Source organism: Podarcis raffonei, chromosome 8 (assembly GCF_027172205.1).
Source record: "Podarcis raffonei isolate rPodRaf1 chromosome 8, rPodRaf1.pri, whole genome shotgun sequence".
Classification (NCBI taxonomy): Eukaryota; Metazoa; Chordata; class Lepidosauria; order Squamata; family Lacertidae; genus Podarcis; species Podarcis raffonei.
In genome coordinates this window covers 82,761,914-82,789,235 of record NC_070609.1, presented here as the reverse complement: position 1 = coordinate 82,789,235, position 27,322 = coordinate 82,761,914, and the positions used below count along the sequence as shown (strand labels likewise).

At 46.0% G+C, this 27,322-nt stretch overlaps 2 protein-coding genes across 2 annotated transcripts in view; one reads left to right on the top strand and one right to left on the bottom strand.

Annotated features, from left to right (window-relative positions):
* Window positions 1-706: 706 nt before the first annotated feature.
* Window positions 707-12,292, bottom strand: RPL6 (ribosomal protein L6). Its single transcript, XM_053401241.1, has 7 exons — window positions 12,203-12,292; window positions 10,195-10,344; window positions 9,163-9,261; window positions 5,269-5,412; window positions 4,985-5,033; window positions 3,634-3,818; window positions 707-912 (listed from the first exon to the last, which is right to left on the bottom strand). The coding sequence occupies exons 2-7, from the start codon at window positions 10,342-10,344 to the stop codon at window positions 760-762; spliced, it is 780 nt and encodes a 259-aa protein (XP_053257216.1). The 5' UTR covers window positions 12,203-12,292; the 3' UTR covers window positions 707-759.
* A 3,660-nt stretch (window positions 12,293-15,952) lies between these two features.
* The window catches only part of PTPN11 (protein tyrosine phosphatase non-receptor type 11), a 29,489-nt gene continuing 18,119 nt past the window's right edge, over window positions 15,953-27,322 (top strand). The window contains exons 1-4 of the mRNA XM_053401221.1: window positions 15,953-16,133; window positions 23,452-23,574; window positions 24,808-25,002; window positions 27,076-27,268. Coding sequence (XP_053257196.1) covers window positions 16,120-16,133; window positions 23,452-23,574; window positions 24,808-25,002; window positions 27,076-27,268 — 525 coding nt within the window. The 5' untranslated portion in view covers window positions 15,953-16,119. The remainder of the gene's footprint in view (window positions 16,134-23,451; window positions 23,575-24,807; window positions 25,003-27,075; window positions 27,269-27,322) is intronic.

Genomic DNA, 27,322 nt, shown 5'->3' with positions numbered 1-27,322 from the left:
GCGAGATGAGTGCCGCAACCCCAGAGTCGTTCATGGCTGGACTTAACTGTCAGGGGTCCTTTACCTTTACACAGCATATAAATCTTATTTAATAAATAGACAACAAAGGAAGATTCTGCAACAACTATGTCCAGCCGTTATCTCACTCTTTACAGCTACCCGCAATATGCTACATCATGTTTAGGTATTAAAAGAAAAACCCAGAATTAAATGCAACTCACACAATATATGTATAAATAGCAAATGACACAGTGTGTGGTTGTGATGTTAAAACCCTCAGGGTCAGGCCTCAAACTGTAATTTGGGAGAAATGTAGGCACACAGCCCACAAAGGCCAAAGCTCCCTCGCTCCTTATTGAATCACCCATTGAGACTTTCCTTCAGTTTACTGAAATGAGAGTGTGAGAATTCTGACCATGCCCACTTGAAAAAGGGCCTGCAAAGTTTCAAAATGAAAGGAGGGCAGTTGGGAAGAGTGCCATCCGTGAGGAGACTCCTAGTTCCCAAAGTAGGTCTACTGAGAATGAAAACCTAAGGAAAATAACTTCTGGTACAGCTCCCTCGGCTAACCAACTGTCAAAAAGAAATCCCACACCATCCACCTTCCTCCATCCAGCCCCCACAAAAGAGTATTCAGATAGTTAGCTGTTTAAGTCAAGATAAAGCAGAATTAAACTCTACAGAAAGGAAGTACGACCAGTAAAACTATTTTGTAGGGTTCTTTTTTCTCCAAACTTTACTGTGGTGTCTCCAGACAATTTAGAAAACCAATTTGTGAGGATAAACGCCATTGGAAAGCGAAAAGGTTGAACGCAAATAGCCTCGCAGCTGAGGCACCTTCTTGATAATGGGCAAGAGCTGGGAGTCCACATGCTTCTGGTCCGCCTTGCGTCGCTCTGTTATCTCGTATTTCTGAAAAAGCAGGACAGCACGTCAATCATTTGTTCACCCTTTACAGTGGTACCTCGCAAGACGAAATTAATTCGTTCCGCAAGTTTTTTCTTCTTGCGAGTTTTTTGTCTTGCGAAGCACGGTTTCCCATAGGAATGCATTGAAAATCAATTAATGCGTTCCTATGGAAACCGCTTGCCGGGCTGGCGGTGCGGAGAAGGGCCTTTCTCCCCACCGCAAGCCTTCAGGACAGGTCCGGGAACAGAGGGGAAGGCGCGCTGCGCTTCTCCTCTGTTCTCGGAGCTTGCGGGGCTTGCGGTGAGAAGGGCTTTCCTCCCCACCGCCAACATTCAGAACAGCATTCTGAATGTTGGCGGTGGGAAGGAAAACCCTCCTCCCACCGCAAGTCTTCAGGACAGGTCCGGGAACAGAGGGGAAGGCGTGCAGCGCTTCTCCTCTGTTCCCGGGGCTTGCGGTGGGAGGAGGGTTTTTCCTCCCCACCGCCAACATTAAGAACAGCATTCTGAATGTTGGCGGTGGGAAGGAAAACCCTCCTCCCACTGCAAGTCTTCAGGACAGGTCCGGGAACAGAGGGGAAGGCGCGTTGCGCTTCTCCTCTGTCCCTGGACCTGTTCTGAAGGCTGGCGGTCCACCGCCAGCCTTCAGAACAGCCATCCGAAGGCTGGCGCGGGGAGAAGGGCTCTCCGCCCCACCGCCAACCTTCGGAGCAGCCTTCCGAAGCCTGGCGGTGGGAGGAGGTCTCTCCGCCCCACCGCCAGCCTTCGGAGCAGCCTTCCGAAGGCTGGCGGGGGGGAGAAGGTCTCTCCGCCCCACCGCCAGCCTTCGGAGGAGGTCCGAGGACAGTGGGGAAGACGCGCTGCACTTCCCCGCTGTCCCCGGAGATTTCCCTATGGGCTTTCGTCTTGCGAAGGAAGCCCATAGGGAAATTCGTCTGGCGAAGCACCTTGAAAAACGGAAAACTCTTTCTTCTTGCGAGTTTTCCGTCTTGCGAGGTACCACTGTAGTGCCCTTTGTTTTTAACAGGGAGCCTCCCCAAGGCCTACAACACCTCCCGCTTCCTCTAGACTGCTGCTGTGGACCAGGATGCAAAGAACTACTTCAGTATACCCGGTGACATTTAATTCTTTTTAAAATAGCATAACCTCCTTCTCTACACGCTTGCGAATGTCATTTCACAAAACGCTTCTGAAACTCCTCTGTTTGTCAAAAGCTCCCTTGGGGTGGGGAGCAGCAGCAGAGGCTGCTATTTCCCCATCATTGGTGGGAAACTCACTTCCTGTACCAGCACACTTGTGTGTATGTCGTGGTCTAGGAAAAAGAATTGGGCACAGGACAACAGGAAGCAGCGGTGTTTGTGTGCTGGGCTGCCCTCCCTCCCAACCAAGCAATCTGATTAAAGGCTAATTTTCCTGTAAAATAAATAAAAATGTAGCAGACGAGCATGAGCTCTGCAAGCCAATGAATCCCCATAGAACATGGGTAGGCAAACTAAGGCCCGGGGGTCGGATCCGGCCCAATCGCCTTCTCAATCCAGCCCGCGGACGGTCTGGGAATCAGCGCATTTTTACATGAGTAGAATGTGCCCTTTTATTTAAAATGCATCTCTGGGTTATTTGTGGGGCACAGGAATTCGTTCACCCCCGCCCAAATATAGTCCGCCCCCCCACAATGTCTGAGGGACAGTGGACCGGCCCCCTGCTGAAAAAGTTTGCTGACCCGTCATAGAAGGTATTTTGTACTGCAAGCTTAGGATAAAATCTGCACCTAAAATCTGGTCCTATTTATTTTGTGGAAGGCAAGACTTTTTCTGAAGGAGGTAGGCAGTCCAACTGTGCTAATGCCAGGACCCCATATTTTGCTGGACTACATCTCCCATCATTGCTAGCCAGGGCGGTGGGAGCTGGAATCGAAAACATGCAAAGGGCCCAAAGTTGGAGAAAACTGTATATATCACACTAACACCATCACAACAGTCAAATGCACAATGCTGGACTCACTTCTGTTCAGCAGTCCCCCAAGAGTCACTACAGTGGTACCTCGGGTTATGTACTTAATTCGTTCCGGAGGTCCGTTCTCAACCTGAAACTGTTCTTAACCTGAAGCACCACTTTAGCCTGGTATATTCTTCATTCAATAAATATTATGAACTTGGGTATATCAAAGACACATGCAAAGTACTCTCAGGTCCCCTTCTGATATTTTACATTCTGTGGTTAGAGCAAATAAGTTGAACAGCAGCAGAGCTTGGCAGTTTGTTTTAATCAAGGTGTTACTTGAGTTGTCAGGTGGGCCAAACCGCTCTCTGACATGCTATCTGGGGGATATTGTTTGTCCTGCTGGGGACTTGTTAATACAGTGGTACCTCAGGTTAAGTACTTAATTCATTCCGGAGGTCTGTTCTTAACCTGAAACTGTTCTTAACCTGAAACACCACTTTAGCTAATGGGGCCTCTTGCCGCCGCTGCACGATTTCTGTTCTCATCCTGAAGCAAAGTTCTTAACCCGAGGTACTATTTCTGGGTTAGCGGAGTCTGTAACCTGAAGCGTCTGTAACCCGAGGTACCACTGTACAAGATTTGGTGGCCTGCAAATCTACATCTGCTTTTTCTCCAAGATTTGCTAACTCGTGGGTGCTCAAGACAGATAAGACAGATAAGACAGACAGACAGACACACACACACACGCTTTGGCCCATCTCATTCACCCAGAAAACATACCCACCTCTTTCTCAGTGTCAAAAATTTCCCCCTCCTGGTGTTTGGGTTTACGCAGCCTCTTCTTCTTGAAGTAAAGATCGCTGAGGTGCTTTGGAAGTTTCACACTGGAGATGTCAACCTTAGTTGAAGTGGCAATGACGAACTTCTGGTGAGCCCTGCGCAGGGGGACCCGGTTGATGGTCAGGGGACCTGCAGGCAAGACACCGGACAAGTGAATGACATACGGTGGCCTTGAGGCACCAGGAAAAGGCCCGGCTGGTATGTGTTTTCCTGCCATTCAAGTGGGACACAATGTTGCTGCTCTGCTCAAAGGAATCAACTGAAAACCCCCAAGAAAAACAACACAAGCGAATCCAGCTATTCTATACTCTCAAGAAAACTGCAGCCAGCACAGGAAACTGGCAGAACAGCCTGGGAATGACAGGAAAACACACTTTTTTTTAAAGTACATATTTATTACCAAGTACCTGCTACTCCACCTTGGCTCAAGAACTTCCAGAGGGGCTTTCAGGGTAAAAAAGGAAACAGAAATAGAACTCAGAAGAGGCACAAGATATTGTTGGGGTGTGGTTTGTTTGGGTCTTGAAAGGAATCCTGGAAGTGCCATTTGTCAAGTTTGGGTGTGACATTTACTGCTTTTTGCACAGTACTTTATAAAACAGTGCACACTGATGCTTAAAAAGGGATATGAGGGGTAAAATCCATTAAGATTCACCACACAATTAGTGGGATTCCATGATTTGTTTACTGTAAGAAATGTATTTGAGGGATAACCAGTATGCTACAAGTCTATTCGGATATCCATTCCACTAAGTTCAACAGAATTTGTTCCCAAGTGTGTATAGCTATAAATCAGCAAGTCCCCAGTTTGAACCTTGCCCCTGGCACGAAGTCACCAAATGAAACTTTCTCAAACTCAGCCCCTGCATTCATATCACTTGGGATAATAGTGATTCACCTTTAGGGGCTGTTGCATGACATGGTCCTCCAGATGTTGCTGGACTCTGAACCGCCACCAGCCACAGCCAGCTCGGTCCATGGCCAGCGAACCACAGTTCATCAACATCTGCAGGGTGACAGGTCCCCCATGCCTGGGGTTACAACTAGTTAGCACAAAGTTCTTTGAATAGGTCAAAGAGCTCTATGTGTTAAGTACTATTGTGGTAATATTTGAGGTGTACTTATGATATTCACAACTTCCACCCCTTTAATGGCTGTATTTGTTTTAATGAAGGAAATGAAATTTATTTAAGAGTCCCAACATACAAAATGCATCAAATTGTTAATCCAGGTCAGCAGAGATTATAGGAAGGCAAATGTTATAGGACCTAGCTGTCGATGTAAGATTAGCTTACCTGTTACAAGCAACAGACCACTTCCGAGCTGCTTCAGAAAGACCACACGCTGAAAACAAGACAGAGGAGGTTTGTAAGTTTGTAAGCAGGGTGAAGGAACACCAATCACCTGCAAATAATGCGAAACTATGGTTTAACCTTATGTCTGAAAACTGCCCATAGCTGAACTTTGGCTCGCTTACTGCTAACAACCACAATCTGAAGCCATGGTTTATGAACTGCAGGTTGTTTTAGAAAAGCAGATAATGGCTCAGCATAAGGGTCATTCACAGAGTTCCCCTTACCTTGCCTCGATGGCGACCAGTGAGAAGGATCACAACAGTTCCTGGGGTGATTGAAGCCCGCAGCTTCCTCTTGTGTAGGGCAAAATTCTTTTTGCCATGACTCAGGAGTTTGCGGGGAACATCTTCTGTTGGGTAGTACCTTGGCTGAAAGGAGAAGAATTATTAGCTTTCGCAGTCTAGTTTTGACTTCAGCACCCCCTTTCTTCCAAGAACTCATTCTTGACACTTTTAATGCTTGACGTGGAAAAATCCCAGCCATGTGTTTGCCCAGCAGCCAAAAGGTCTAGCAGCCTCTCCAGCATACGGTGCTGGCATGTATGCAACCAATTCTGAAATCTATAGATCTGAATGTGTTCTTGTGCAGCAAAGCATCACAGCACTGATGCAATTAAAGAAAGCTGCCTATGAAGTTTTCCATTCATCTGTCTTTAAACATATCAAAGCAAAGACAGACATCACCCTTACAGAGCACAAAATCAGACAGGTGGACACCTGCACAGATAAGGGCCCTTTTCTACTTTGCACAGAAACGGTGAAAATTGATAATGCAATGTTTAATTCTCTGCACAAATCTCAATTTGTTGGTTTTTTTATCTCAATTTGTTTTTGAGCTTATTTGCATGGTAGGAATGTATCTTATTACAAAGGAAGAACATTAGGTGAGCATTCACCACACAAGGATTTAAAACATTCAGCTGTCACTTATGCTTTACAGCAGGTGTGGCCTGCCACTTGTCTGTTGGACTGCAAACACTCACTGATCATGCAGTTTGGGGTAAATGACAATACCCAAAGGGACAAATCTTCCTGCCCCGCCCCCCGTGGCTTAAACAAGAGAATAAGCAGGCGGTTGTTTTGATTCAAGTGTCACCTGCTACAGGTAGAAACATTTATGCAGACCACCTGTGATCATCTGTACACACTTTGCACAATCATGCTGCAACAGCAGCAGGCCACTGTATCATTCCTAATTAGTAAAGTCCAGATGTGTTCCTATTATCATGTTATTCCCCTTCCTGCACACAGCAGGGGAAGGGGGCAGATTTCAGGCTCATGGGAACTGATTTCCCTTTCAGCAGAACCCCAAGATATAGCCCGTCAGGTGCAAAAGACACATAAGTAGAATTAAAGAACAGAGGCTATGCTACTATTGTACTTAAGTGTTCACAAGCACTGTGCTCACTAGTTCAGATGAAGGTTTCAGTCAGACTTAAAATTACACTTGATCCAATATTACTAAGTTGGCTATCAGCTGGCGATTCTGCCCAGATCAGGCAAATTTGGCACATACAATTTTGTCATATCCTGTAATTGCTTTCTTTTGTGAAGGGGCTATAGGTTTCAATAATACAGCACTAAATACTGCTTTAATTCATTTTTTATTAACTATTTTATTCTGTTTTTCAACAGATACAAAATGAAGTGAGCAACAAAATCGAAAACAGGAAACAGAAGGGATAAAGAACCAAAGTATCTTAGGCATGTATGGTATTTACTTTACACACCGCTTGTTATAAAATACTTCAAAGCAGTTTGCAAATAAAATTATAAGAAAAATTAACAATTATTTAAGACCTTCAAAAAGTGAAACAGACTAAAAACAGATTAAAACCTGTATTAATTTTATAAGAAAACATGTCTCTTTAGCAGGTGCTGAAGAGTACCACTGAAGGTGCCTGCCTCATATAAATATAAAAGAGATGGCGTCTTATTTGCATATGTGGTTGAACTGCATGTGGTTGAACCGAGACTTCTGGAACAATATTTATGATGAACTTAGAATGGTATTTAAACTTAATTTTAAAAAAAGACCAGAAACCCTCCTTCTAGGCATATTTCCAACAGAAATAGGAAAAAATATAAAAACATTGTTCATGTATGCAGGAACAGCAGCCAGAATATTAGTGGCAAGAAATTCAATACCTACAATAGCAGAGTGGCAAGCCCTAATGATAGAATATCTACAGCTAGCAAAGATGACAGGGAGAGTAAGAGATCAATCTAAACAGAATGTATATAAAGAATGGAGAATATTTAAAGAATATCTAAAAAATTATTGTAAGAATAAGAATCTCCTGGCAGAACTAGAGTGATTCTTGTACATAAAAGGTGGAAATGATATTATGTTCGGACGTACAAAAATAATTAAGTTAATTTGAGATTGTGCATTATAAAGGAAAGAATAGACATAGTAAATGAAAATATTTGGAAGCCTTTTTAGCTGATTTATAGTAATGTTTTTGTTCTTTTTTGTGAGTTTGTAAATATGATATGGCATTTACATATATGAAATGTACAGTGGATGCTTGGGTTGCAAACGTGATCCGTGCGGGATGCACGTTCGCATCCCACAGCGTTCGCAACCCGCGGGTTGTGATTTGGCGCTTCTGCGCATGTGCAAAGCGCAATCTAGCGCTTCTGCGCATGCGCGACCACCGAAACCCAGAAGTAACCCATTCCGGTACTTCCGGGTTTTGGCAGTCCGCAACCCAAAAAAACGCAACCTGAAGCGGGTGTAACCCAAGGTATGACTGTATAGGATTATGTGGGGTTTTTTTCCTTTTTATTTTCTTTCTTCTTTATTTTCTCACTTTGTGTCTGTATTAAATGTCATTGCGTTTTGATTTTTCTTAATTCAAATTAATAAAGATTTAATAAAAAAGATATAAATATAATAGTTCAGTAGCACAGGATAGAAAGCATGGTTGCCTCTATATAATTCCGAACTACATTCTGTCGTTGTGGAAGCTATCAGACAACATACGAAGGAATCCAAGGGCCCTCATGACTGCAAAGGGATTGATCCTATAACACCAGATGGACAAACTCTTGCCAACTGTTAAGCAAGTAATAGAGTGAGAACCTTGCTGAAACACTTGTATCTGTATGTGCAGCCTGTCACAAGAGAGCAAGTTCTGCATAGTGAGCATCTATTGAACTGTATATGCCTAAGCTGACTTTCTTTGTAATCAGTATATTGCTGTGTATCTAAATCTGTCTGCTTGGAGCAGCACTGTGAGCTGGAAAATGCTTGTTTATGTGTGGATACACATTGCTGCATCCCTCCTCCCTTTAATTCACCTTTGTTCTTTCTTTTATAAAAATACTATTAATAATAATTTAAAAACAGGGAGCCTCTTAGCACATTCTGAGCCAAAGAATTTGCTTTCAGTACTGTTAACAGGGTGAAATGGAGTTCAGAATGATTCCATGCAATAGTCCACTCCTGGTTCACTTACTTCACTTCAGTAGCCCAAAAGTGGTTTGTTGTCCAGTAGGGTATGTGGGAACCTAAAGCCCTTGCCAACCTATTGCAGATTCTCCAGAGATTTACCAGTAGATCCTGATCTAACTGTGGCCCAGTGCTGCCATACAGACTGTTGAAGCAGCCAAATTTCTTTGAGAGGAAGACATTAAGCTACGTATTTGAAGAGAACTATAGCACCGAGAACATCCTAGTCTAAAGTAATTTTTTGGTTTTTTTACTAGTCAGCCTACCCACAGATTAAGTCATCTGTTATGCCTAAAAAGAACGAAAGAACCAACTTTTGTATCTGTACTCTGGCTGCACTTAGCCCCCACTAGGCAGAATGTACTCCCCCAAAGCGAGTTTTCAAGCCTGATTAATTTTTGCTGTGCTCCGTTATTCATAAGGGAATTGCAGCATTTAATAGATGACATGCAAGCACCTGTAGCTTGACACCTCCCCCTGCAAAAATTTCTGCTGTAACCTGCTTTTTATTCCCCATTTACTACGTGGGAGTGGCAACAGGAAGAGGGGAAGTGGTCAGCTAGCAAGAGTATAGCGAAGGTGTAATTTGAGACCAGACCTGGCACATTCAAACTTGAAAGCCTTAACTGCTACAGTGCACCAGCTTACAGACAAGTTCTTACCATTTTGCGAAGTTTGACCACCCTGTTGCCTCCATTCTTATCACCTCCAACAGGCTTCGTGATAGTAGCTGGCTCTTTCTCTCTTTTCTTCTTTTCTATCTGAAGACAAAACAAAACACAAACTACCGTATTTTTTGCACCATAACACTCACTTTTTTCCTCCTAAAAAGTAAGGGTTAATGTCTGTGCGTGTTATGGAGGGAATGCCTACGGGTGGCATGCCTATGGATTTTCCTCCTATAAAAACTACGTGCGTGTTATGGTCGGGTGCGTGTTATAGAGCGAAAAATACGGTACTTTAAAAATATATTTGCAAACTAGCTTCTAATGCAATGCAGAAGAGAAGCTCTGCTGCCTCATACTTAAAATCTGGCTGAGATTCAGCCAGGTGCCTCTGATAAGTCCATAAAAGCTGAGCCCAGTCCAGAGCCCTCCCCTCTTGCTTGTTCCAGGCACCTGATATTCAGAGGTACACTGCCTTTAAATGTGGAGGTTCAATGTCACCAACATGGCCAACAGCTGTTGAGATATGAATTTATTATTATGGTGAGACCAACCTGATTGAGATTCAACAGCCACAGAAGATGCAACTACAAGCTCTCTTCCTCCCTTCACAGGTGGAAGAACATTCAGCCTCACCTCATCAGCTGCCCAGGAATTGCAGGATTAAAAGGAAGCAAACTCTGGCATCTGCCATCAGACGCAGAGCCACTGGGAGGATGTGCACCCTGCCTCCCAGGAAGTACATCACAGTAAGGGCCCCAACAATTGGTCAAAAAAAAAGAACGCTGCAGAGGTCTTGCTCCCCTCCCCACGCCAGGAAGATCACTTATAAGAACCAGTGTCTGAGCTGGGTTTATTCCTCACTCCTGTCTCCTTTTCCACTGAACAGCAGGGTAAAAATGAAATCTATCTAGCCCTTTTAAAAAGACTTCATCAAGCTGCACGCCAGCAAATGTTCTGCATGTTAAATGGCAGCTTGTAAGTTATGCAGCTCTACCTACTATGAGCTCTGAAAGATTGCTATTTTACCTTAGTTTCTGGAGCTTTGTACTTGCGCTTGTACATGGCCTTCCGAGCATACATGGCAGACCGGGAATACTTCCCGATTCCCCGGGCCAGCACTGGGTTGCGGCTGGCATGAACCTTCCGAACCCTCTTTGATTTCTTCTCGCCCGCCATCTAGAAAGCAGAGAAATCAACATTAGCAAATTGCAGAACGTAAGCAAGAAAAAGGGAAAGAGCGTCGCACAATGGAAAAAGACATTTAAGGTGTGTTTTTTTTGTTTTAAAAAAGTTTCTAGCCCTCAACACCACACAACAGTTACGATCAATACAGCATTGCTTCATTGGGATAAAGAATAATTCTGAAATCTCAAACACGAGCTACAGTAGTAGCATGGAACTAAAACAAAGACCACATTCTTTAATGATAACAGGCCTCTTCCATTAGTGTTATCATAACTTTCAGATATATTCTGATACACACACATACGTGTATGTGGTGGCAATTATCTATTATGAAGCAGATTGTAGTCCACAAAAACGTATGTTGCAATATTGGCTGCGTACACAACTATAATTTAAAGCACACAAATTCCCCCAAAGAACCCTGGCAAATGTAGTTGGTTAAGGGTGCTGGGAATTTTGCTCTGTGTGGAGTAAACTTTAGTTCCCATAATTTTTTGGGGGGAAGCCATGAGCATTAAATATATGGTGGCCATGGAACCACTAATGTCTATGCTACACTAGATATGTTGCAGTCTCCCTTTGGTCTTTTAACTCTGTACTTCAGTTAGCTTATGTACATGAAGCTTACCCCCTGAGCTGATGTCTATGTCAGATACGGTATTTATTTATAACAATGGCAAAGTAATTGATGATAGCTTTCCTAAGCAAGCTTAGGTAGGATTACAGCTCTAGTCTCCTAGAAGAGGAGAGGGAAGACTTCAGGCTTGTTTAAAGAATATAAACAGAGCGTGCTGGAACCATCCTGTTCTCAAAGTGGCCAACCACATTCCTGTGAGCAGCCTGCAAGCAGGACCAAAACACAAGAGCCCTCTCCCCTCCTGCGTTAGGAGCATTGCGGCCTCCAACTGTGGAGGCAGAGCATAGCCATCATGGCTAGTAGCCATTGATAGCCTTCTCCTCAATGAATTATAAGAACAGAAGAATAACCTGCTGGATGGGAAAACCCACAAGCAACACTCTTCCCCACTGGTCCAAAAGGTTTAAAAATATTATATTTAGACAAAATGCCCACTTCACGACTGGCATCCTATAGGCACTTTCCTGCTTTTCATAAATAAGGCATCAGAGGTCAGTTGACTATTAAAAAAGAAGCTGTAAGGAGGTGACAAAAGTCACAAAGAACTCCTGGCCAACTAACTGGTCTACAGAGACATTCCCAGGTCGGACTTGAACACACGACCCTTTTCTCATGCTCAGACCCAACCCAATGCACCAATCAAGGACCATCCACAAAACATGCCACACATCGAGGCTGGTGAAATCGTGGCCTAGAAGAGACAGTATTAGGATGGGCCGAGCGCGACCCTGGAGAAACACCTGAGACACGCATTAAGTCTTTCCCACGTAGCCACGACCAACCCCAGAGGGCGAAAACCATTTGCAAGATCGTGCGGCTAAGAAGCCGGCAGCTCCTCCCGTTGAAAAACCTTTCAAGCGACCTGTTGGGTCGGAGATGCTTCCCCCTCTCCACCCCCCGTCGCCAGACACCCAAGAACAGTGACAACACGTGTTCCTCCTCTGAGCCGCGCGCCTCTTCGGTGCAATACGGCAGCCCCCTGCAAACCACCGGCCTGCCAAGCGAGTGAATCCGCGACGGCCTAAAACTCCGGCGGCGCCTGCCGGGGAATCCCACCCCGCCGACCAAAAGAACAGCCCAGCAGCGCCCGCCGCACGTCCGCCGAGGAGCCTGCTCCTACCCGCACCTCGCTCGGTGCCTCGTAAAGGCGGATGGCAGCGGATTATAACGGCGGGCCTGAGGAGCGAAAAGCCACCACGACGCCATACTTACCTTCGGAGAAGGGAAAAAGAGGCAATATCCGGGACCTCGGCGCAAAAGAGAAAGCGGGCGTGACGTCACCGCGCGCGACCCAAGGCACTCTGGGGGATGTAGTTTACTGTGCTGTAACCTTCCCACCTTTAAAGGAGGGTGAAAGAGGAGAGCGCAAAATATGGTCTGAAGCTCAACATCAAAAAAACGAAGATCATGGCCACTGGTCCCATCACCTCCTGGCAAATAGAAGGGGAAGAAATGGAGGCAGTGAGAGATTTTACTTTCTTGGGCTCCATGATCACTGCAGATGGTGACAGCAGCCACGAAATTAAAAGACGCCTGCTTCTTGGGAGAAAAGCAATGACAAACCTAGACAGCATTTTAAAAAGCAGAGACATCACCTTGCCAACAAAGGTCCGTATAGTTAAAGCTATGGTTTTCCCAGTAGTGATGTATGGAAGTGAGAGGTGGACCATAAAGAAGGCTGATCGCCAAAGAATTGATGCTTTTGAATTATGGTGCTGGAGGGGACTCTTGAGAGTCCCATGGACTGCAAGAAGATCAAACCTATCCATTCTAAAGGTAATCAGCCCTGAGTGCTCACTGGAAGGACAGATCGTGAATCTCAGGCTCCAATACTTTGGCCACGTCATGAGAAGAGAAGACTCCCTGGAAAAGACCCTGATGTTGGGAAAGATGGAGGGCACAAGGAGAAGGGGACGACAAAGGGCGAGATGGCTGGACAGTGTTCTCGAAGCTACCAGCATGAGTTTGACCAAACTGCGGGAGGCAGTGGAAGACAAGAGTGCCTGGCGTGCTCTGGTCCATGGGGTCACAAAGAGTCGGACACAACTAAACAACAACAAACAATCTTCCCACAGTTTGACTTCAGCCCCAAAGGCTCACTCCACTATTGTCTCCCGAGCCAGCCGGATGCCAACTAACTTTGTGGTCGTACCTGCTATTCCGAAAGGAGCATAGACGGCTGTGTGATAGGCATTATATCAATTCCTTGCCTAATGATCCTTAGCAATTAATTTGCCTTTCCCCCGGTTGCTGTACACTGGATCGACATCTTCATTATTACAATTAATTTATTACTTGCCTTCTAAACCACCGTCTCTAGATGATTTGTACATAAGATAAATTTACACATAAAACCAGTTTAAAACACAAATACAGCAAATGCATTCAAAACCAGACTAAAATCCAAACAAGTGGACACTAGTGGTAAGGACCGGTTTATCCAGCTGCCAAAGCCTGTTGGAACAAAAAAAACCCTCCAATTACAGTGGTACCTCAGGTTAAGTACTTAATTCGTTCTGGAGGTCCGTTCTTAACCTGAAACTGTTCTTAACCTGAAGCACCACTTTAGCTAATGGGGCCCCCTGCTGCTGCCGCGCCGCTGCTGCCGCGCCGCCGGAGCATGATTTCTGTTCTCATCCTGAAGCAAAGTTCTTAACCCAAGGTACTATTTCTGGGTTAGCGGTGTCTGTAACCTGAAGCGTCTGTAACCTGAAGCATAAGATGGGTGACACCTGGCTTGAGAGCAGTACATGTGAAAAGGATCTAGGAGTCTTGGTTGACCACAAACTTGACATGAGCCAACAGTGTGACGCGGCAGCTAAGAAAGCCAATGCAATTCTGGGCTGCATCAATAGGAGTATAGCATCTAGATCAAGGGAAGTAATAGTGCCACTGTATTCTGCTCTGGTCAGACTTCACCTGGAGTACTGTGTCCAGTTCTGGGCACCACAGTTCACGAAGGACACTGACAAACTGGAACGTGTCCAGAGGAGGGCAACCAAAATGGTCAAAGGCCTGGAAACGATGCCTTATGAGGAACGGCTAAGGGAGCTGGGCATGTTTAGCCTGGAGAAGAGGAGGTTAAGGGGTGATATGATAGCCATGTTCAAATATATAAAAGGATGTCACATAGAGGAGGGAGAAAGGTTGTTTTCTGCTGCTCCAGAGAAGCGGACACGGAGCAATGGATCCAAACTACAAGAAAGAAGATTCCACCTAAACATTAGGAAGAACTTCCTGACAGTAAGAGCTGTTCGACAGTGGAATTTGCTGCCAAGGAGTGTGGTGGAGTCTCCTTCTTTGGAGGTCTTTAAGCAGAGGCTTGACAACCATATGTCAGGAGTGCTCTGATGGTGTTTCCTGCTTGGCAGGGGGTTGGACTCGATGGCCCTTGTGGTCTCTTCCAACTCTATGATTCTATGATTCTATTCTATGATTCTATATGTAACCCGGGGTACCACCGTGGTTTATGGAAAGTGTAGATAATGGGTGCCTTTCGATCTCAACAGGGATGCTCTTCCAAAGAACAAGGACAGCCACATTAAAGCCCTGTTCCGAGTTAATGCAGAACGTGTTTCTGAGATCTTTGGAACTTGCGGCAGAAAATCTCCCACAGGTCACAAGGAACTAGGGGCAGTTCATGAAAACCACCAGTGGTGTCCAAACTTTTTTTCAAAGAGGGCCAGATTTGATGAAGTGAAGGGCCGTGAGGGCCAACCAAAGTTAATCTTTTTTTTTAGGATTATACCCCAGGAAATAAACTATCACAGGGGCTGGATTAAACCCACCGGCAGACTGGATTAGGCCCCCGAAACAGACTTTGGACATGCTTGCCTTATACTGTACTGTAACACACTTCATTGTTTTCAGGGTTCCACAAGAGTCTTTGCTGTTTTCCTATTCAGCATTACAAAACATTACAAAAGGAGCCATTTGTCATAAAACATGCTTTATGATACGTTTCCTTCTTTTATCGTAACACAATATAAATAACAAATTTTTTGGTCCGAGAGTGTGGTCTGAGAGCTTTTGGTTGGTGCTTTGGATAGTTGACGGCTTGAGAACCACTGCTTTGGGTTTCGTGATAGAAGAAAGGTGGGGTGTAAATGTAATAATATTGGCAGTTCTCTGAATATCATGTTTGTTGAAAGCTGGCTGTGTTTTGTTCATTACTGGAAGATATATGGATGAATATTATTTTTGTAAATTATGGAATATATGTAATAAATCTAACTTATTAAATTACATTTTATACTATATTCATATCCTACATTGTAAAATAGTACATTAAAGACTTATTAATGGCCTGAGTATTCATGATCGAGAGTAGATTTTATCAGATATATGAAGTTAGGAAGTTAGTCAGATATAGTCGAAATAAATAAAAAAACTAAAAAATTGTCCAGTAGCACCTTAGAGACTAAGTTTGTTCTGGGTACAGTACAGTATAAGCTTTCGTGTGCATGCACACTTCTTCAGATACACATGCACACGAAAGCTTATACCCAGAACAAACTTAGTTGGCCACTAAGGTGCTACTGGACAATTTTTTAGTTTTTTTATTTATTTCGACTGTGTCAGACCAACACAGCTACCCACCTGAATCTAGAGTCAGATATAGGTGTAAGGACAACTTCAAGCAGTGAAGCCAAATTGCAAAAAGGACGGACTGCAGCAATTCTACTACAGCTTTCAGGCATGCAAATAAAATCTGGAAATCATTCACATTCAGGCGCTGGTAACCGAATCACCCAGATTTGCAAACTAGCAGAAAAAAACATGCAAGTATGGAAAGGGTGCCAACCATAGAAACGCTGCTGTCTAGAGCTTTCTGCCAAGAGCGGCTGCTTCCCAATGAATACTAGAACTCGAGGCTGCGTGCCTCTCTGCCCTCGGCTGTCTCTATGGTCATTCTAGGAGGCGTCCCTTTTCCTCCACTGTGGGCGGGACCCGCCGCCGCCGCGTCGCGGGCGTGTGACGCGCTAGTGCCTGCGACGCTTTGCTCTGTGTGGCTCTCCCTCCCAGGCCCTGAATGCGGCCGGGCCCGGGTTGGTTTCTGCTCCCAACCTCCCGGGCCGGGCTCCTCGTGAGGCGACGGGGCCCCATGTGAGAAAGCCGGAGACGGAAAGATGACCTCGAGGAGGTGAGCGGGGAAGAAGGGCAGGCCCCGCCCCTCCGCTCTTCCTGTGGGGGAAGGGGGCTTGGCCCCTCCCCATTGCTGTTGCCATGGGGACAGGTGGGGGTAGCCCCAATCCCTCAGGTCCTTAGTGGGGTGGGCTGAGGTGGGGGGCGGCCTTTTCTTTGCCGCAGGACAGGCTATACGGGGGCCGGGGGGGGGCGGAGAAGCAGAGGGGCTCCTTCCCTCTGCAATGAAGACAGCCCCCAGGTCAAGCCTGGCGAAGAGAGCGAGCTCGTACTCTGCCTCTCCACACCATGCATGTAAACGCACATGCAACGCCACGTTTAAAGCCCATGAGAGAGTCCCAATGAACCCTGGGAACTGTAGGTTGCCCAGGGTGCTGGGAATTGTAGCTCTCTCTGTGTGTTCGGACTTGCAGCTCCCAGGATTCCTTCTGGGGGCGGGGGAAGACATGGTGTGCTTGCTTGGAATGTGTGCTGGATGTGGGTCGGCAGCCAGATCCCTTGGCCAAGCCTTGACTCGCTGCAGAGATTTGTGGGGACTGTGCTGGACTGTGTGTAGGGGAGGGAGGGGACTTTGGAGGCCAGGAACACCGATGTTCCCAGAACATATAAGCCAGGGGCTTTACAAGGCTTAAAAGTTCACGGGCAGCCAAGCAACCCATGTTCCAAGGTGGCTTTGGGAATCTACATCCTCTCTCATCTTTTGCATAATTCAGTGTGATCCTATCACTTCACCTGTCTCTACTACACCATACATCAAAAGTTTCCCTCTTAGCAAACTACAGTTCCCATGATTCTTTGGGGAAAGTCATGTGTTTTAAATGTGTGTTGGATGTGCGTTAAACACATGGTGCAGATCTGCCCTGCTTCTTCACAAAAAAGCTCCCTACTGCAAGATGTGGCTATCAACTTTAAATGTCTATGGCTGTTCTTTGCTCTCTTGTTTTGGTAATGTGATTGGCTGTTTTGTTTTTGATCCTTCTTCGTGCAATGCATGACTAATTTGTGGAATTTTAAACTATGAATCTGTATCTTGCTGTATTGTTGTGCTGGATGTTTTCTGTGTTTTAAATATTTCCCAGAAGCCCTAAAAGGTAGGGTAGAAATGTGTTAATAAAATTTCCCACTGCCAGATGGGGTGGTGACCACTAGCTGTAGAAGGGGATTTTAGGCAAATTAAGAACTGAAGAAGAACCCTGCAAAAGCTCACCTAGTCTAGCATCCTACTTTCATAATGGCCAGCCAGATGCCTTGAACAATTTGGAATGTGTCATTGAACTGTCATAGTTCCCTCGCTTGCCTATTATAGGAGTGTTGAAAACTCAGACTTTTGTATTGCTGGAATGTTGTCTATTGTACAAAGGTATCCTGTTCTCGCAGTGGCCAGCCAGATGTTTCTGGGCAGCCTGAGTGCAACAGCATCCTCCCAGCTTGAGATTCTCAGCAACTAGTGTTCAGAGGCATGCTGCCTCCTACAGTGGAATTAGAACATAGCTATTATGACTGTTCTTTGATATCCTTAAAAAGGTAAAGGGACCCCTGACCATTAGATCCACTCGTGGCCAACTCTGGGGTTGCGGCACTCATCTCGTTTTATTGGCCAAGGGAGCCGGCGTACAGCTTCTGGGTCATGTGGCCAGCATGGCTAAGCCGCTTCTGGCAAACCAGAGCAGCGCACGGAAATGCCATTTACCTTCCCACCGGAGCGGTACCTATTTATCTACTTGCACTGGTGTGCTTTCGAACTGCTAGTTTGGCAGGAACAGGGACCGAGCAACGGGGATTTGAACTGCTGACCTTGTGATCGGCAAGTCCCAGGCTCTGTGGTTTAACCCACCGCGCCACCCATGTCCCTTTTGATATCCTTATTCTCTAAGAATTTGTCTATACCCTTTTTAAAGCCATACAAGTTGGCAGCCATCACTACATCTTGTAATGAATTTCATAGTTTTAACTATGTGATGTGTGAAGAAGCACCTACTTTTGACCTCATTGGACAGCTCTAAATTCTCATGTTATGAGAGCTGGATAAACACTTTCTCCACACGTTATTTTAGTGATGGCTGTGTGAAATCTCCAGGTTCAGAGGCAGTCTATCCCTGAATGCCAGTTGTTGGGGGACAACAGAGAGAGTGCTTGTGCCCTGCCTTGTCTTGTGGTCATCTTCCTGCCTACTCTGAGAAGTAGGTTGATGGACCAGGAAAGGCTTTGGTCTGATCCTTCAGGGCTGCCATTAGAGTCTTATGGGTAATTGAGAACAGTGCCCAGGCATCTTGGTTGCAAGTGGTTGAGAGCCCGGTGCAAAATGTGCCTGATGTCTGGCTCGTTTCAAACACCTCCCTCTACTAAAATCTGTCAGTTTTGTATTCCATACCCTCCTGGTCAGGGGCGTGGGTGGTGCTGTGGCTTAAACCACAGAGCCTAGGGCTTGCTGATCAGAAGGTCGGCAGTTCGAATCGTTGCTCGGTCCCTGCTCCTGCCAACCTAGCAGTTTGAAAGCACGTCAAAGTGCAAGTAGATAAATAGGTACCACTCCGGCGGGAACGTAAACGGCGTTTCCGTGTGCTGCTCTGGTTCGCCAGAAGTGGCTTAGCCATGCTGGCCACATGACCCGGAAGCTGTACGCTGGCTCCCTCGGCCAATAAAGCGAGATGAGCACCGCAACTCCAGACTCAGCCACGACTGGACCTAATGGTCAGGGCTCCCTTTACCTTTACCTACCCTCCTGGTCACATTTTTTGATTGGATGTTATCTCAGTTCCTTTTAAATACCAGTTCTACTCCAGCATTGCCAAGCATATTCATTTTTAATTCTTGATTTTGTTTTATTGATAAGAGCCCTTTGTATTTCCTTATTTTCCCCATTGTAGGTGAGGTATAACCTGTCATATATTTGATTACCTTAGCAAATAATTTCAAAAAAATGCTTCCTGCAGGCCCGCCACCATTTTCTTCTTCTCTGTATTTGTAAAATGGCATAGCCCGCCTCAGACCCTAGAATCAGGGTGGTATATCAGCCTTAAATGAGTGTCTGACGTCTGAGTGCTGTTGTTCCGATCACATTTCCGGAACCACTCGGCATAACTTCTTGGCCTACGGCTGACTTGATACACCCCCAAATCCTTCTATTTTTGGCCATTGACAAAATGCCGCTTCCCACCTTGAGCCAAATATACATGGAGCCCCAGATAGCCTTGGGACAAAAGTTACAAATAGAGCAGCCACCTCGGCCAGTGACTGCCGGAACTCCCATCCTTCCTCTGGGTTCCATTAGATGGGTTGAGTCTGGGGCTTTTTATGGTCTCTGCTTCAGGTTTTCAAAATGGCTCCTTTAAATCCCACAGCCAAACCCCCACAAAATTCTGTGACAGCCATTAAGATTTTGCCAGGTGCTGTTAGCTTGCATTTCATAATCTGTGAAATGGAAAAATGTTGCTGGTGGGCTGTGGTGGTGGGTGGTAGAAGGTCAGAGGAAAAGAGGTATTGAAAAAGAATGGGCAGTGTGGGGAATGGCAAGAAGTGATTTTCAAGCTGCCCCCTGCCCCTCACAGCTCTAGCCATCGCCCTTCCTGAAGCCAAAGACTCACTTAGTCTTGAGTGGCCATGCTCCACCTGCAGTGGAACCCAATTTTGCATCAACTTGCCTGCTGAAGAACATTTGTCTATCAGAAGTCTTGAAGGCCACAGAGGACGATGGGGAATTTCTGAGGTGCATGTTCAGTGGTTCATATAGAGAAGCCTTTGCCAGCCGTCAGCCTGGTGGGAGTTGTAGTCCAGGTTGGCAAAGACTGATGCTGAGCATTGGTAGATTGGTTGGATGGGCAAACTGAAGCTTGCTTGCCGTTGCTGATTCCTTTTTTTCATCAAGGAACATCCGATGAGGTTTTATGAAATGTGGTTTTGACCAGTTCAGATTAATTTCCAACCGGAGTTTGTGCTACCTATGGTTTACACTTGATTTTTGAAAGCCGCCTTGAGAACGTTTCTGCCTAAAGGGTGGGATCAAAAGGTAAAGGGGACCCCTGATCATTAGGTCCAGTCGTGGCCGACTCTGGGGTTGCGGCGCTCATCTCCCTTTACTGGCCGAGGGAGCCGGCGTACAGCTTCCGGGTCATGTGGCCAACATGATTAAGCCGCTTCTGGCGAACCAGAGCAGCGCACGGAAACACCGTTTACCTTCCCGCCGGAGCGGTACCTATTGATCTACTTGCACGTTGACATGCTTTCGAACTGCTAGGTTGGCAGGAGCAGGGACTGAGCAACGGGAGTTCACCCCGTCGCGGGGATTCGAACTGTCAACCTTCTGATCGGCAAGTCCTAGGTTCTGTGGTTTAACCCACAGCGCCACCCACGTCCCGTAAAGGGTGGGATAGAAATGCTATAAATAAATTAACAAACAAACAAATAATAATGATTGATTCTAAGCTATGGTTTGTGGTCGATGTGGCTTGAATAGTTTCGCTCTTCGTTCCATGAGGATCCCTGGATTTTTTTTTAATGAGGTTTTTATTATCCTGCCCAATAAAAAGTAAAATAGCAGCTGCAAAAAACACAAAAAAGTCTGCTCTTAAAAGTAATTCTTAGCCCTTAACACCCACAGAAGTTCTTACCTGAAATCTTTCCTTTCTCCTCCCAGCCTCTCACCCTGGGAGGCCGTCATTTTCCTGTCTCTCATCCAGGGTCCTCCATCAGCTATCTGCCCCCCCATACAAATTAGAACCTTAGTAAAGGCCTCAGACATAGGACTCTAAAGAAAGAAGAAAATAAAGAAGGAAATGGATAATAAGAAGAGAGGAAAGAGAAAGAAAATAAGCTTTAAAAGACAAAAGAAAAATAAACATTTGAGAAAGATACAAAAACAAAACTTCCGATTTTACATCTGCCAGTTACATAAAAAAGAAGAGTGTTTAAATCATTTGATCCATGCTAACATCTGTCTTTTCCACTTTCTGTTATTTGCTTCAAGTCATGATGTCTCAGAATCATTCATTTCTTTTCCCCATGAAAAGTCCAAGACCCACTGTCAAAGATCCCTGGATCCTATTCCAAATATCAGCTGCTGAGGGTGGAACATTTTAAACCATGGATTGACAGTTTAGATTAATGCTAAACCACACCTTGGCCCAAAGGACTGCAAGCCAACTTCAGGGGCTGTGGCTTCAGATCCTGGTTTGGCATACACATACAAGTCATCCCCCTCGCCCGATGGTGCTGGTTCAAAAATCAGAGAAACCGTGGTTTGGTTTTAAATCTGAAGCCATTCCACTGAACTGGTGGAAGCCCAAGACAAGTGCGGTAGAAAGGAAGAGAGAAGAAGCAGGGAGCACACATAGCTAGTGTAGAGTTCCCTGTGCCATTCGATTTGCATGAATTTCTTGGTAGTATTTTTTTTAAAAACCAGGGTTCTTGCTGGACAAATGTTCCCTAGCTAGCAGGACCAGTGGTCAGGGAAGATGGGAACTGTAGTCTCAAAACATCTGGAGGGCCGAGGTTGAGAAAGCCTGCTCTAAGCACTGCACAAATACTTTGGTGGCAGTATATAAATATCTTAATTACCAATGATAATAACTCATTAGGCTTTTCAGGAATCTTGAGTTTTTGCCCCAGGGTGGGAAGTGCAGCCTAAGTCAAAATGTTGGCTCAAGTTAGCCGTATTTCTAAAAATAAATCAGACAGCACTGACAGCATAGGCGGCAAACGCTGGGTGAAAGGTGCTGTTTGCGTGGAGGCCTTCGCTGGCAAGGTGCTATATTAGTCACAGGAAAGGATGGTTGTGGGTGGCTAAGACCAAGAGGATATATGGAGGGCATTTGCAAGGTATTCCCAGGCTGGGATGGCGTTGAGTCTCTGCGAAGTCTGCCAGCTCCACGCTTTAGAGGAATCCTTTGGAGCTGAACCTTCTAAAGGCAGGAGTGGATTCCCCATCAGCTTTTGCGGCTGCATTTGTGAAGCATGAGGTTGTACCTTCCCTGTTGGTGTGTCTTACTCTGTTTGAAGTCTCGGTTGGCAATGCAAATCCTTTTCATGGGACTCCTCCCACAAATGAAAGTCTTAGAGAGAGAGAGAAGGGAGATTTTGCCCCGCGTAGTCTTGCCATTTCATTTACCGTATTTTTTGCTCTGTAAGACTCACTTTTTCCCTCCTAAAAAGTAAGGGGAAATGTGTGTGCGTCTTATGGAGTGAATGCAGGCTGCACAGCTATCCCAGAAGCCAGAACAGCAAGAGGGATTGCTGCTTTCACTGCGCAGCGATCCCTCTTGCTGTTCTGGCTTCTGAGATTCAGAATATTTTTTTCCTTGTTTTCCTCCTCCAAAAACTAGGTGCGTCTTGTGGTCTGGTGCATCTTATAGAGCGAAAAATACGGTACTTTACTCAGGCATGCAAACAGCAGCTTGCCTGTGGTGATCAGGTGCTACCTGCAGGGGAGCATCTGTAAATGGCAAGTGGGCTAGTTCTCTTTCCTTTCAGGTTATCAGCGCGCCATAGATGACGCAAAAGTAAAGGAAGAACCGTGCTGCGGTGGCAGCACAATGCTTTGCATGTAGAAGCACCTGGGTTCAATCCCTGGCATTTCAGGTAGGGCTGGGGAAGGCTCTGGTCTGGAATGCTGGAGCGCTGCTGCCAGTCAGTGTAGACAATATTGAGCCAGATGGACCACAAGCATATTCAATGTGTGAAGAATATGTTTTTGTTTTAAGAAGACTAGTAGCTTATGAAGATTTGTTCGGTTTTGCTAATGACTTAGATTTCTAAAACATGGCTTTTTTGTTGCTGCGGGGGGGACCCCATTCTTTCTCTTTTTATTTTTTTTAATAGTATTTTTTATTAATTTTAACATATAAATTATAAAATGTACCACAAAACTTATCACTTATACAATCTTTTCGGACTTCCATCAGCACCTCTGATGATCCACCGTTTTAACCACTTCTTATGCATTTCTTAACTTTATATTGCCTTTACATCTCTTAACAAATCATCCTTCCCCTTCTCCATTTTTACAATACGTCTAATAACACTCCTCACAAAACTTCTTGCAACCCTACAAACGTCGTCTGTTCTTCACAATTACTTTTCAAATAGTCCGTAAATTTACTCCAGTCTTCTGTGAATTTCTGGTCTCGCCGGTTTCGAATCCTTCCTGTTAGTTTATCTAATTCTGCATAGTCCATTAACTTCATCCTCCATTCTTCAATCGTCGGTAACTCTTCTTGCTTCCATTTTTGGGCCAATAATATTATTGCTGCTGTTACTGCATATAAAAAGAGCTTACATTCCTTTCTATTTATATCACTCCCCACCATTCTTTCTCTTTTTAGATGGTTTCACCCAAATATTACCGGAGTGGAGGCAGAGAACCTCCTGCTGACACGAGGAGTAGATGGCAGCTTTCTGGCCCGGCCCAGCAAGAGCAATCCTGGGGACTTCACCCTTTCAGTTCGGTGAGTCAGTTATGAGAGAGAGTTTTGCATGCAGGAGATCCTAGGGTCAGTCCCATTCAATCTCCATTTGACAACCTTACTAAGACCTCTTTAATCAGGTGATTGGCCTAGAGTATATGTATGCAAATATAGCCATAGTTTCATTGTGTGGTGAACCAGCAACCCCTTTCCTCTCTCCCTTTGGAGATTGAGAAGCCCAGTTTCTGAAGAGGGCAGCGAAGCGGGAGGAGGGAGCCTGGCCTGAGTTCAGAGGCCTTGGAAAGCCGCTGCCAATCAGATAATTTAGATAAGGGGTGGGGAAACTGCAGCCTTCCCAGTGTGGCTGGATTCCCCTTCCCATCAGCATCCGACTAAACATCAGGAATGACTTTCTGACAGCAAGAACAGTTAAACAGTGGAACAGACTCCCTTGGAAAGTGGTGGACTCTCCTTCCTTGGAGATTTTTAAGCAGAGGTCAGATGGCCATCTTGTCAGGGATTCTTTAGCTGGATTCCTGCATTGCAGGGGGACAGACTTGATGGCCCTCGAGGTCCCTTTCAACTCTACAATTTTTGTTTTCATTCTATGAACATAAAGGTAAAGGGACCCCTGACCATTAGGTCCAGTGGTGGCCGACTCTGGGGTTGCGGCGCTCATCTCCCTTTATTGGCCGAGGGAGCCGGCGTACAGCTTCCGGTCCATGTGGCCAGCATGACTAAGCCGCTTCTGGTGAACCAGAGCAGCGCATGGAAACGCCGTTTACCTTCCCGCCGGAGCGGTACCGATTTATCTACTTGCACTTTGATGTGCTTTCGAACTGCTAGGTTGGCAGGAGCAGGGACCGAGCAACGGGAGCTCAACCCGTTGCGGGGATTCAAACCGCCAACCTTCTGATCGGCAAGCCCTAGGCTCCATGGTTTAACCCACAGCGCCACCCGCGTCCCTATGAACATACTTGAACGCTAATTGCAGGAGAATCATCTTTGTCGTTGGTACCCAAAAAACTTGTAGAACCTTGGAAGAAGATTAAAGACACTTGCTTTTTGCCACTCTCGCTCACTGCAGGCAGTACATTTAAAAACAAAAGCAGAAAACACAGGCACTGAGCTCAGCTCAGTGCCCGAAGCAGCCCCCTGCTCTCCCACATCCAAGGCCGGCCCTGACGGGGAGAGATGGGTCTGACTTGATACAAGGCAGCTCCATGTGATCATATATGCATTCTTGTAAGTCGGCTTTCTTGCTGTCTCTACCAGGCGGAATGGAGCAGTCACCCACATCAAGATCCAGAATACAGGCGACTACTACGACCTCTATGGAGGGGAGAAGTTCGCCACCTTGGCAGAGCTGGTGCAGTATTACATGGAACATCACGGGCAGCTCAAGGAGAAGAACGGCGATGTGATCGAGCTGAAGTATCCGCTCAACTGTGCTGACCCCACGTCTGAAAGGTGAGAAAGCCGGGAGTTGTGCGAGTAGGCGGCTGGGCACCAAACAGGATGATTTCCTGGTGATAGGGCATGATGAATGTGGTGGCGTCAAGCAATGGCAGAGGAACCCTATCCGGCACCCGGGGCAGGGCATTCCGTACGGACTGCGCATGTGCGGCATCCTGTGTGCGCGCACTCTGTATGGGATGCCGCACATGCACAGTCATGCCGCTTGCATGGCGACCATACGGGCTGCCGTGCAAGTGGCATCCCATACGGACTGTGCATGTGCAACATCCCGTACGGAGTACATGCGCGGCAGCCCGTACGGTCGCCATGCGAGAGGCAGCCTGTACGGACGCCGCGTGCTTGTGGCCACTCTGCAGCTGGGGGGAGGCAGGGGGCATGTTGTGTGTCCCCCCCCCCCGAGTGGCACCCGGGGCGGACCGCCCCTCACTTCGTATGCCCCTGGCGTCAAGGTAGCCCCTGCAAGTTCTGGGTGTGGCCAGTGTTAGCATTAATGGTCTAGGTGAAAAGAGGCCTGGCTTCCCTGAGTCAGGCCTACTGGTGAACCAAGCCCGTCAACAGCTTTACAGGGCTAGGCTTACTGTAATTTAGCTGTTTCCTAAAATTTATGTACCGCTTGATTGTGACTTGCAAGAAGGAAAAGAGAATAAAATTATCAGTAAAAACAGTTAAAATCAACTATATAAAACATTTTAAAAAATAAAATCAGTGATAAACAGAAAACAGATTAAAACAAGTGTCTGCATTATACTGTATTATTTTGCTCTATAAGACACACTTTTTCCTCTCCAAAAATTAAGGGGAATTGTGTGTGCGTCTTATGGAGCGAATGCAGGCTCCATGGCTTCAGCAAAAGCAAAATGAAGCCTCCGGAGCGCAGCGGGACCCCTCTTGCTCTCCTGGCTTCGCTTCGCTGGAGAGGCGCTGTGCAGCTTTCCCTCTCGCACAGCACCCCTTCAGCGAAGCGGGAGGAGAAATGGAAGGGGCTCTGTTTTTCCTGCCGCTTTGCTGAAGGGGTGCTGCACAGAGAGGGAGATAATTTTTTCCCCTTGTTCTCCCCCTCTAAAACTAGGTGCGTCTTATGGTCGGGTGCCTCCTATAGAGCGAAAAATACGGTATTTATGTGAATAGGCTTGCCTAAAAACGTTTTTGGCAGGTGCTGAAAGTAGTACAGCAAAGGTGGCTGCCTGAAGTCAACAGGCAGGGAGTTCCAAAGTGTAGGTGCCAACACACTAAAAGATTGCGTTCTTACAAATTCAGAGTGAGTATTATGTGGCACCTGTGCCAGGGCCAGTTCTGCAGATTGAAGCAGTGTAGTGGGCCTATGTGGAGTAAGTCCATCTGGCACGTAAATGGGTCCCAAGTTGTTAATGGTTTTGTATATTAATAGCAACACATTGAACTTGGCCTGGTAACAAATCGGCAACTGGTGCAGGTCTCTGGGCAGAGGTGTTACATAAGAGTGAAGTGTGCCTTCCAGTTTCAGTGACCACTTTTTTAAAAGAAATGTATATTTAAAAGGCTTGTGCATCAGGTATCATAAATTTTGGCGCTTCTGCATTGACCCCTACATCACACCTGTTTGTGGAACAGTTGCTGAGCGCAGGGTTCGAAATTAGCAGGGCGCCAGGCGCATTTTGCGCCTAAAGATTCTCCATTTGTGATCACCTCCAAAAGTCTGGGTGCCATTTTTTAGTGCCTGGCCGATGCTCAAGGATTACTGAAATGTATGTGATTTGAAGCTTTGAAGTATATGTGAAGGATAGACAATATATTAAGGAGTTTAACAGTAAAGAACAGAGTGTTTTGAAAACTGAACTGTGGTACCAATATTTTTATTGTAAACACCAAATTAAGCATGCATTAACAATTTCTGCTAAAACTGTGTCACTTATGTGAATTGCATCTCTCCCCCCCCCCCGGTGGCGACTAGACATTCTGTTTTGGCGCCCGCAACCGAGGTCCTGGAAGCCATTTGGCTCCTAGCTTTTCTATCCCACTGGCTGAGTGCAGGCAACTAGTGTGTTGGCCCGATGCGACTCACCTCATTTTGCTGCCTTTCCAAAGGTGGTTTCATGGGCATCTTTCTGGAAAAGAAGCGGAGAAGCTGTTGACAGAAAAAGGGAAACATGGGAGTTTTCTTGTCCGCGAGAGCCAGAGCCACCCGGGAGACTTTGTCCTTTCCGTTCGGACGGGGGACGATAAAGGAGAGAGCAACGATGGGAAGTCCAAAGTGACGCATGTCATGATCCGGTGCCAGGTAAAGGAATGAGGATGTGGGTGAGGCAAAGAAGCTGTAGGCCTGGAGGAGGAA

What these genes read in the sequence shown, in the direction of transcription:
- RPL6 (XM_053401241.1), bottom strand. Translation starts at nt 10,344, where the DNA reads ATGGCGGGCGAGAAGAAATCAAAGAGGGTTCGGAAGGTTCATGCCAGC. An exon ending in ACAAAGCTCCAGAAACTAAG is followed by an intron (nt 9,262 to 10,194) that starts GTAAAATAGCAA and finishes TTTTGTCTTCAG; the next exon opens with ATAGAAAAGAAGAAAAGAGA. An exon ending in TGGTCAAACTTCGCAAAATG is followed by an intron (nt 5,413 to 9,162) that starts GTAAGAACTTGT and finishes TTCTCCTTTCAG; the next exon opens with CCAAGGTACTACCCAACAGA.